We start from the raw sequence: 11,896 nt of genomic DNA, 5'->3' as shown, positions 1-11,896 counted from the left end.
GTAATGGCAGAGTTGCTAGATACTGAAATTGAAGATGTGTTAGCATTTATTTTAATATAAAAATAGGATTGTTGTAAACACTCCAAATGAATATTAGTTAATTCAATCGTGAAATTAAGTTTCGAAAGTTAAATATATAATTGGCGCAGTCGTAGTAGGATTCGTGCTATCGCGAATTTTACACATAAGGCTGTGAAATACTCGACTAAGTATTTTAATACAGAAGCGCGAATATCTACGTTTTCTTCGATGGATAGTAACTTCAGATCGCTGCTTTTGAAAAACAGAAAATTGAACAAAAAAAGAATATGAATTTGATAAAAGAACAGGAGCTACAGAACAGGATCTGAAAAATACCTCCGTTATTTTCCATTCTTAGGGATGGAGGAGTTACATGAAGAAAAATCTAGAATATTCTAATAATTAATACGCAAAAAGATCATATTTTGTAAACATGTGTCATTATTTTTCTTCTGAGAAAAGATACGTTTGATCACAGAGCAAAGTCGATTTAACAACTTTCACTTCCGCTACCGCTCCTGAACGTGTTGAGCGTATGTGTCACCGAACGATTCCGCTAAGGTTGTACAACGGTTTCGTCCGCTAAATGCAATCATGGTGTTAAGCCGGTACTACACGATGCGTCCAACATTCGGGTTTCAACGTACGGCTGAATATAGGACGAAGGCTAGAACCTTACCTAAAGAAATGAAAACGTGGAAAAGAAGTGATGAACTGGATATAAATTCTTTTAAAATCAACTGGATGATACTGGCAACTTTGGTTTGGTTTGGTTGCCATACAAACACGTAGAATCCTTGCACAAGAGGACAAGAAGTGTTTGTAATTGAGGAACAAGTGTTGGTTCCAAATTCGTTCCAATATTGGATACTCCTTTGACCGATTTTCAACGGTCAACGTTGTAAGCAAAACATTCGTTGCACTACGTCCAATGCGTCCAAAGTTGGAAGCATTGGACGCATCGTGTGGTACCGGCTTTAGTGTAGTGATAGCGTTAACAGTACATAGACATACATAAAAAAAAATGTAATGAGTCAACTTTACTAGGTTATTATGTTATCACGAACTTTCAATTAGATATGATTCCATCATATTTGATTGTTATAACTTTAACTATTTACAATGAGAGTTTTCAAGAAGAAAAACTATTCTATGTATTCTCTATAATGGGCCGCCCTGTATTCAAATTGTAGGATTTTATAACAATAATTTATTGTTCTATATCTACAGTATGACTTCAGTTACATTACATTATTACCTTTTAAAATATGAACCTATTAATTATTCATATCTTTTATATTGTTTGTTAATTTCGTATTCCATATATAGAATATCAACACAAAAAAATCTCATCACACAATTTTCGAAAATGAATCAGTTCGTTCGCTATTTACGACATTACTGTACAAAACCAGAATTGCCAAAATGTGACTTCATCCCTAAAAAGTACAAGGTGAGTCCTATTATCCAAGCGTCACATCATGTTCGATTTTTTTGGTTGTTTTTGAACCGTTTCTTCTTCCAGGGTTTGTCCTACAATGAAATGAAAGAAATACGAAACTTAAACGTCAATCCCGTTCTTAAAACTTATTATAGTGAACCGCTTGCCTTACATCAAGGTTATAAACAATGGTTATTCGATATTTATGGAAAACGTTATTTAGATATGTTCGCGGGAGTGTGTACAGTTGCTGTTGGACATTGTCATCCGTAAGAAACGTTTAGAATACTCCTCTATCAATCTTGAAAAGAAATCATTAGAAAATACTTCTTCCTATTACCTATTAGTCGATGCTAATATTTTTTTTTAAAGTATTTTGTATTCTTCCTGATAACACAGGATATAACATGTACAAGCTATGTTGGAATTTCTGGAACCGTTGGCTATACTCATACTGATTACACGCCACGATAATCGTCTCTGAAGACGATAACTTTGTTATAGAAACGCGCGTCAGATAGTGTAATCATGAGTTTTGGTGTAGTCATGGTGTAAACAGTGTAATCAGTATGTACAAGCTATCTCAAGAGAAAATTCCCATTTTAAATTCATTTAATCGAGCTCTAAAAGTACCTATGATGGCTCATCAGGTATTCTCCGAGATGACTGCCATTTCGTGACGGATATTTTCTTTTTATTGTACCAAGGGAAGTGGGTTTGTTAGCTTCAACTTTAGAATCGACATAACCTCACAGGAAAAAGTACATGAGTGTTAAATCTGGAGATCAATTTGATAGGAAATATTTCACGAACTCTTTGGAATAATTTCACATTAGACAGCGTAACTTTTTGTTTTTACGTGCAAAACCTCAAAATGCGCGACAATTCATTGGTTATTAACTTGCTGAAGCAGTGTTTGTACCAAGTTCCAAGTAAGTACTTGGAAACTGGTAAAACAAAAGACAAATTTGAACCATTGGACAGATTTCCAGCTGTGAATCGAGATTTGTTGTTAAAACTTGTATTAGAGATATCCTTAGAAGCGGAAATAAATTTAAAAGAATTTATAGTGTCTTTTCAAATTCAAAACAGTGACTGACATCAAGTACCAAATCTTTTCGATTATATGTATAATTATTATTTCCTCTTTCTATATAGAAAAATTAACGAAGCTGTGAAAGAACAAATGGATACATTAGGTCATATCACAACTCTCTATTTCAACACAAAATTGCAAGAATATGCTAAGAAGTTGGCTGGAAAATTACCGGGTAATTTAGAAGTGAGTAAATAACACTCAATCTTACCCTTTTTTGTTACGGGTAGGAAAATATAAAGACTTTTGGGAAGGGGTGTTAGATTCGTTTGGTTGCCCTATGGAGTGTAGAGAAGGAGGAACGTCTCTGGGTTAAAAAATGTGAGCTGATTTTTGATGGGTAAATAGGTGGCGCTGATTATAGAAGGTATTCGCTTGAATTTTACGCGCTGATTTGAAAATAACTGTATAGTAATGCTTTAAATAATGCACCGTGATAATAAAATTAGTAGTATTAAAATAATGAAACGATTAACAAAACAGAATCTCGTTAAATTAACTTTATTATTTAGCTATTTATTTGGTTTAGATAATACATATATTCTAATATGAAAAAAAAGTAGAATCATGTAACAATAATGAAATAGTATAAAAAAACATTTTGGTCGATTAAAATAAAATATTGAACTTCATTAGCAACTAATATAATAGTTATAGTCATATAAAAATATCAATAAGAATAATAAAATAATTGATAATAAAACATTTTGGTTCATAGAAATAAAATATTGAACTCTATCCGCAACAAATATAATAATTATAGTTTTGTTAAAATATCATTGGTAATTAGTTTATGCAAGCAGGTACAGAAATATATCAAGTTCTTAATAAAAAATAAAAATCTAATAAGATATTAAGGATTGCACAGCTTTCCACATGAATATAATCAAACGTCAGTCACAACTTTGATAATTTCTTATACAGTAAGTGTTTAACTTCAGATCTCAATCCCATAGTAGGAGACTTTCCTCCTTCTCTACACTCCATAGGTTGCCCAAACGCCTACCAGCTAAAAACCCACCGTTTTCTTTTTTCCTGCAGAAAATGGAACCATCCTCGTGGACTTCTCCTTTAGCAGCTGCTAATCTTTGTTTTCCTTTCTTTGCCGACTTAATTTGTTGTCTGGTTCTTTCCTCCATTTTCATAATTTTGTTTATCATACTATTTATTATTGATCAGTTTTTTTTTATCAATGAGATCAAGTTTTTTTCTTTAGCGTTGTTGCTGTTTTTGTTTCTGCCATTTTTATGATTTTATTCCATTCCTTACAGTGGAATGAGGTGAGCTCTGGTGTATCTCTTGTTCCGCAATAGAAGAGAGTATCCTCTGTTTTACCGATTTTTTAGTATATGTGGCAAAAGATCCGTGCCCTGTCAGTGCCTAGGTCAAGAAATAATCCGGTCTACGGTGAGGGCAATTAGCTCATACTTCTATTTTGTAGATGAGCTCCTTGGCAATTGGTCTTTGCTTTCATTTCTTTTGTTGTTTTGTTTGCCATTTTGTTAGTTTTATTTTCTTTACTTGCCTTTTCTATTTGCCGCCTCTCTTCTATAATGAGGTCTATTTTCTTTTAAATCTCACCTTATAACTAATATTTTTTATCCAACTCAAACTAACTATAATCAAACGAATCCAATTGAACTGGAGTCTGTAATTCTAATACACATTGAAAGTTTTTCCAAGTTGTTGCACTGGTTCTTGGTGATTTTCTTGTATGAATACGTATCTTATACAAAGGACCTATCCTCTTTTCTTGTCCTGTCACCGAAGATATACAGTATTCACACTTGATCTTCATTTTCTATTTCATACGATTTCGGGCCCTGGAGATCCATAAAATTTTGTAAACCTAAGATAAACAGAAGCGCTATTCTCATAGCCACCGTCTTCAGATCTGGAAAAAGATGAAAGTCACTGGGTGCTAAGTCTGAATTGTTGAATAAACATATTGTTTACACCACATTGAATTTTTTACTTTCAATGTCTGAAGACGATTATTTACTTTTCTAAACGCAAGTTAGGCAGTGTAATTGTGAGTGTAATGGTGCGTTCAGTATATCAAAAATAACAATTATTTCCTAATTTTCAGAGTATCTATTTTGTAAACAGTGGTAGTGAAGCAAATGATTTAGCTTTATTGATAGCTAGAGCTTATACTGGAAAATTTGATGTTATGTCTTTGAAAAATTGTTATCACGGTATGACTTACCAAACTATGGGATTGACATCAAATAATACTTACAAGTATCCTGTAGCAGGGCCAGCTGGAATGTTTACGGTAATTTATTTATTTTTTGATAATTATTGAAGAATGAAGACTAATATTCTAATACATGACACATTTCTTCTTAAAATTTATTATTATGTAATGCTTTTCTTATTTATTTACACTATTTCTATTCGTGAGGTGAATTCATAAACACTTTCTCTTACTTTATAATTTATTTAAACACTCACACTAGACTTAACTAATTTATTTAAATTCGGCGACTATTTTTCTATGTCGTTCCGTTCGTTATGACTTTTAATTACAAACTAACTAAATCCGCTAAGCAAACTCCTTTAAATACCCAAAACTCAAAAATTCTAGAAAATAACGAAACAAATAAACAAAAAGAACTTCCTAGAACTAAGTTCTGAAAAAAAAACAGCATAAACAACTCTCCGCTTTAAAATTCCATTATTAACGGACAGGACTGGATTTCCGATCTATCTCGTGGACAAGTTCATAAAAATTATTTCATTTTTCAATATAGTTTATATAAATGTATTAATTTGAGAAATTGTAATTACAACTGTTTTACATTCAATCGGAATATTGTTGGTGATTGATTCGATAATATAATGGGACTATAGTTCTTCCATTATCAATTGTAAATTATAAAATTTATTATTTTTATAAATATTTTTAAATATATTTATATCTTATGGGAGGAAGTATTCGTTAAAAGGTCATCGAATCATTATAAATTGGTCGGCATTATAAGCCGTTATTTAGACAGATGCACTTAATTGTGTCTTACTTGGAACTTGTAGAATAATCATTATTTTACCTCGTTAACTTGCTATAACTTAATATTTAATTACAAAACGTAAATAGACGAGTAAATTGTACCTGCTTGTGAAGGCGTTTGGTTTAAACAGGGTACCAGACGTAGACTGAGCACTTTTTGTACTAATTTCAAAGTAAAAACCATAAAGGAAAATAAATTCTTTGCAAATAAAACATTTCTATTCTAAAGTATCTTTATAAATAATAATGGTAGTCAGAATCGTCCGAACTAGAGTCATCATTTTATTGAATTATGAAGGGTTGCAAAGAGGGTGATATCACATATTCATCTTCTTCTTTGATAACATATTCAACCCAGCTTTTGCAAAGTTCTTGAGGTCTGCTGCTAGAACTTTCTTTACTAGCTCTACAACTTCTTCTCTCAGTTATTTGGTAATTATAAAAAAAAACGAATTTCGAGTGCTTGTTAATCAAGATTTTTCCAGTGAAAAAATAATATAAAAAATGAGAAAAGGTACGAAAATATTATCCTGACAGGGTAGGTGCTTAATTCTCACTGTCATATAAAATCCCTAAGATTGTATCCCCTTTTCTTACTGGGTATGCTCATGTTATTCAACAAAACCAGTTCTACTTGTTATCAACATTCATTTACTTATTAAAAATATCTTTATTTTCTGTTTCAATCCTCTAGTTACCTTTCATCTAAAAGATTAACAAATAAATATGTTGGCCGATGTTCTGGAGATCCGTATATGTAACGTGTACGTCTGGATACACTGTTGTAGTTTCTTCCAACGGGGCATTATCCACAAGTTTCATGTAGGTACAGTTACATTGTCTCTGGTATATAGTAGAGACTCCTAGAAGCTTTCGGCTGAAATATCCCTGAAAAACAGTGCTTCAAACTAACATTTATTCTCAATCTGTCAATTTAGATAAATATCAATAAAAGTATTTTTGCCGTGCTTGTATATTTTCAGACTTTAAATCCTGATGTTTACCGAGGATTATGGGGTGGTCAGAACTGTCGTGACAGTCCCGTTCAAACAGACAGATCTTGCAATTGCAGTGGAGAGTGTCAGGCAGGTTTGAAATATTTGGAACAATTCGAACATGAACTCAAACACGATATTCCAAATACTGGCTTAGCTGCTTTTTGGGCGGAATCTATTCAAGGTCTTGGAGGAGCTGTTCAATATCCCAAAAATTTCATAAAAGGTGTTTATGAGATGGTAAAAAGTAAAGGTGGACTTTACGTAGCTGACGAAGTAAGTATTCAAAATTTGCATAGAACATAATAACATAAAATTACATAATATTTCAAATTTTAAGAAGAAAGATATTAACAAATAGATGGTTGTGCTATGGAGGCATCCATATTATTTGTTATAGCACAATCAGTAATGGGAGCAAAGGCTTCTAATCCTCTACAAGGCCCAGATTCGTTGGAGCAGCATTTGGAGCTCGGCTCCCAAGCATACCCTGAACATTACCGACTCAATACAGAAGAGAGCAATCCGACTTATAGGCGATCCAGAGTTGACAAGAAACTTGTACAGCTTAAAGCGTATAGGAAAGGAGCTGACCTGACACTGTTTCGCCGATACTACCACGTCAGATAATCTTCCGAGCTGTCCAAGTCAAGGCTACCTAAAGCAGTATGCGCAAGCGGTGCTGGATGATCTTAGACCGAAGGTATGGGAGCTAGCAGACAAATTAGGCATTTCAAAAAGTGCTGTACATCGCATATTAACAGAAAATTTGGATACGAGTAAGCTGTGTGCAAGATAAGTGCCGCGTTTGCTCACTATGCGCCATGAAGATGTTTCCATCGAGTGGGAAAACCGGCTCAAAAGAAGGCAAAGACCGTTCCGTCATGCCGTCGGTTTTTCGGGATAATTGTCATTGACTATTTTGAAAATGCAAAAATTATCAACGGTGAGTATTATGCGAATTTATTGCAACGATTGAGCGAAGAAATCAAGTAAAAACGGCAGTATTTAGATGAGAAGAAAGTGTTTCATCAAGACAATAAACCAGCTCACACATCCGTTATTACAATGACCAAAATTGATCAATGAAAGTATGAATTGCTATCCCATCAACCTATTCGTCAGATTCATCACCAAATAAACATTTTTTTCGAAAATTTTTGTAGGGGCAGGTACTGCTGGGAACATCTTCGTATATCTAAAAAAAACCTTCAAATTTAAATTAGAGAATCGAGCTCGTATTTAGATTACAAATTTTCTTAATATTAAGGTACAAACAGGATTTGGAAGAACAGGAGAACATTTTTGGGGTTTTGAAGGACACGGTATCGTTCCAGATATAGTAACAATGGCTAAAGGAATCGGTAACGGCTATCCTTTGGCGGCAGTAGCAACTACCCCAGAAATTGCCAGTGCATTAACAAAAGCAGCACATTTCAATACTTTCGGAGGAAATCCAATAGGATGTACAGTAGGCAAGACTGTACTTGAGGTAAAAGGAAATCTTACTATTTGTATTCTTTTCAACAGCTTTAAAATTTTCAGATTATCGAAGAAGAAAAACTTCAAGAAAACTCTAAAAATATTGGAACATACTTGTTATTGAAATTGGAAAAATTAAAATCAAAATTTAGTATAGTGGGTGATGTTCGTGGGAAAGGATTGATGATTGGTGTCGAATTAGTTGAAGACAAGGACTCTAAAGTGCCGTTAGATGCTGCAAGAATGATGAAATTTTGGGAAAAATGTCTTGATCTCGGATTAATTATTGGAAGAGGTGGTTTGCATGGAAACGTAAGTTCCATTTTAAATATCTATGCGCAAGTTTTACAACATTTGTGTCGTCTTCATATCTTCCTCCTTCGATTAGATTCTGTCTCTGTAAGGAGAAAACCACTATAAAAGAATCAAACCATTGTTATTGACCAGATCATATCCAAAACGATAAAAGGAATTCAGGGCGAAATTTGCTCAATATAAAAAACTTTTAAATGGAATTAGAAAATAAATATATTGAAGATTTGGCACAAGCTAGAGATACAAAGAAATTCCGAGATTTGGAAAATAGAAAAAAAAATAAAAGTCAAGGTGTTGACGAAAAGTAATTTGGAATAGGGGTTATGTTCTAATCTATTTACTGTAACCAAAGCTCAAAGACTATTTGATCCATTATAAAAAAAAATGGATACGACTTCGAGTCCTCTTCTTCTAATTATTCGAACAAATTTGTGAAACATTTTATTTTTCTTGTCACAAATTCTGAATTCAATTGGTAACCCACACTTTTTTCTATTCACCTCCACATTTTCTTTTCTCCAATTATTATATTATATATACGTGATATTTTCGATACGTGACATCACTTGGAAATGATAGTCCATGATCAAATTTACCCTTTAATTTGACCTTAGGAAAGAGGTAAAAGTCGCACGGTGGAAGATCCGGCGAATAAGATGGGTGGTCCAACACTGGGATGTCGTACTTTGCTAAAAATCTCTTGGGAAATGAGTTGGCCCATTGTGCTAGAAATCATGACATCTCTTTCATCAATTTGGATCGATTTTTTCTTAATCTTCCATGGTATTTAATAAGAATGTTAAAATAATAATATTGATCAACAGTTTCACCTTTGGGAACCCTGTGAAAGTGTATGATTCCATGTATATCGAAAAAAACAAATATAGGAAGGAAACAAACATAGAATTTTGATTTGCTCATTTGGCCTTGGCGAAGTTGATTCGTCACACGTTTGGTTCTAATAAGTTTGAATCTTTTTCAATGCCATTCAAAGTAACATTACAAATATTTTTGCGAGATTCAGGCACCAGTTTTGTACACACATAAAACTATTGTGACATACTGGCCGTATTCTGGTGCTACTAAATATATTCTCTTGATTCTACGGCAAAACTTCTGGGAAAATTAAGAATTTAGCTAAAAAATCAGAAACGACTGAACAATTTAAATTTGTCCCGCTGCTTTCATCTTACCGCTTTTGATTATAGCTGAAGCTAATTTTATTGATGCCTCTAACCAATCAACCAGTATTGGCAATTTAGTAACGAAAAGTTCACCATATTTATCAATTGGTTTGAAAAATTTTTGCTCCAATAGAAATCCAATGAAATCAATCAATTTGAAGTCATCCGAATGAAGAAAATCGATCATTACAACTGAAAACAGATCGCATTGGCTGTTTTCACTTTGCCATGGATATATATTGATTAATTTCGATTTCGACGTTTCAAATATTTAATAAATCAAAATGTCACGATTTGGTTGTAATACTGACGAAAATATTAATGAGATGGTAGCATTAAATATAACAAAAAATACTGTTAATAGTAGAAAGCATTTATGGACTATGAGAAGGAAAGATGGTACAGATTTTAAACAAACCACGGTCAAAACCGGAACCCAACAAGAAAAATATTATAAAGAAATGAAAGGTACGATTGGCTATTTCAAGTTCCGTAGAAATAACGAAAATGATCAATTTATGGAATGAAAATACCCCCGAAGAACAACAACGGAAGTTTATTACTTAGCCGCTGTAGAATTAGCTTGGCTTAGGTAAAGAAGCTGATGCTTGCTTGACTGAGTTACAACAACTTGGAAACGATGGTTCTGTAACAAATCAAGTTGAATATAACCCTGTATTCAGCAAAACTTACAAAAGTGGTTCAAGAATCTGCACTGAAAGCAAATTTTTAATAGAAAACAACGTCAACAACGTTTGTCCTGTCAGATTATTTAATAAATTGATATCAAAACGGGGCTCACATATTAAAATCAACAGATTACTCCTAAGAATAAATCTTCACTGGAATAATATGCCCATTGGAAAAAAATACGATTCAAAATTGAACAAAATCTTCTGCCGGAGCGATTGACTTGATTACTAAGGGAAAAAAATTATTAATCACTCCAATCGATCGACCGCGGTTAGTCGATTGATCAAAAGTGGTGTACAACATGCCCATTACAAGATATACGATTCAAATACCAAGGAAGAGCTTATAAAAATTACTGGTCACAAAGATGCCAACTCAAAACCCTACTTGAACATTAGCGAAGAACATCATAACGAAATTATTAATAGCATACGTATTGGAAATACATATCTTCATCAGTTATAGAAACTAATACGTCTAGATCTGGACTTAACTTTTTTAATTGTTCTTTTGTTAACTGCAAATCGAACAGAACAAAACTACAGGCCCAACAACGCTGAGACATCATAATCAAATTATTAACATTTTATATTCGTAGCTTGTTACTTATAAAAAACAGTTTCCAAGCAATAAGCTTTCCAAATCAGTTATAAATTTTTTTACAACAATTATCAATGTTCTTGGATTATTATTACTGAAAATTACACAAAGAAATATCAAACTACAATAATTAGTAAGTGATCAATAAAGATGATGATTAGATCGAAATAACGTCGAAGTTTCAAGTGGTAAGGATGACAAAACAGTAGTATAACAAGTTTTGAATTTATTGGCGAGTAGAGAGAGAGAGAGAGAGAGTGGTAAACCGATGATGCTCATTCTCTCTCTCCAATAGTACAATTTCATTTATACGCCACTCTCTCTATCTTTAACGTTTTGTCTATGCCTTCAACAGCACTTTGACGAACACTGAGCGATTTGCGAATGCGCGATAAGGTTAACATGTACCCCTCACGCTGTATTTTAAATGGATCTTGTCAACGTCATCTAGCATTATTTTGTCTTTATGCCAAACTTTTTCTGTAGTAAACTCGGCGAACTGCATTTCGTATCTACTTTATTGTTTCATGGGATCAAACAAATGGGCGAAAAATGTTCAATGCTGACTACATTCCAAAGAAATGAGAAAAATCTTCAAAATTATATTTTTCCTTTCCTTAATCTCTCTAAGATATGTTTCACTCATAATAATGTTTTAGGTAATAAGAATAAAGCCTCCAATGTGTATAACAAAAGAAGACGCCGATTTTACTTTAAAAGTAATGGAAATTTCCCTGAAAGATGTATGATGCAAGCAATTAGTAGTATACTTTCTTTTGTATATGTAGATACGATTTTGATTTCAGATAATACAATGAAAAATAGAATAAACAAATTTTAGATTAAAACACTCCTTTTAAATAACAAGAGGTAATAAGTCTCGACGCCGGTCAAACACTGTCAATACTTTACCGAAACCCACTAACAACACGCCTCGCCACCCCACGCCACGTGTCGAATATGTCTGCGTACACACTAAGCTTACCACACGCCATGCCACGCCATCATATATTTCAAAATTCTCAGATGTAATCGATGCGTGTTTACCCCATTATT

At 33.2% G+C, this 11,896-nt stretch overlaps 1 protein-coding gene across 1 annotated transcript; it reads left to right on the top strand.

Annotated features, from left to right (window-relative positions):
* The first annotated feature begins 1,354 nt into the window (after positions 1-1,354).
* Positions 1,355-11,688, top strand: LOC130452725 (alanine--glyoxylate aminotransferase 2, mitochondrial). The gene is made up of 8 exons (XM_056792143.1): positions 1,355-1,474; positions 1,547-1,731; positions 2,621-2,744; positions 4,648-4,836; positions 6,555-6,842; positions 7,837-8,058; positions 8,112-8,360; positions 11,500-11,688. The coding sequence occupies exons 1-8, from the start codon at positions 1,391-1,393 to the stop codon at positions 11,587-11,589; spliced, it is 1,431 nt and encodes a 476-aa protein (XP_056648121.1). The 5' UTR covers positions 1,355-1,390; the 3' UTR covers positions 11,590-11,688.
* The last annotated feature ends 208 nt before the right edge of the window (positions 11,689-11,896 follow it).

Source organism: Diorhabda sublineata, chromosome 2, assembly GCF_026230105.1.
Source record: "Diorhabda sublineata isolate icDioSubl1.1 chromosome 2, icDioSubl1.1, whole genome shotgun sequence".
In the NCBI taxonomy this organism is placed as follows: Eukaryota; Metazoa; Arthropoda; class Insecta; order Coleoptera; family Chrysomelidae; genus Diorhabda; species Diorhabda sublineata.
The sequence above is the reverse complement of the archived record's forward strand: the minus strand, read 5'-3'. Positions and strand labels throughout refer to the sequence as shown.

Coding starts and splice junctions, on each gene's coding strand:
- LOC130452725 (XM_056792143.1), top strand. CDS start 1,391: ATGAATCAGTTCGTTCGCTATTTACGACATTACTGTACAAAACCAGAA. Junction 2,745..4,647: donor AATTACCGGGTAATTTAGAA/GTGAGTAAATAA, acceptor CCTAATTTTCAG/AGTATCTATTTTGTAAACAG. Junction 4,837..6,554: donor GGCCAGCTGGAATGTTTACG/GTAATTTATTTA, acceptor GTATATTTTCAG/ACTTTAAATCCTGATGTTTA.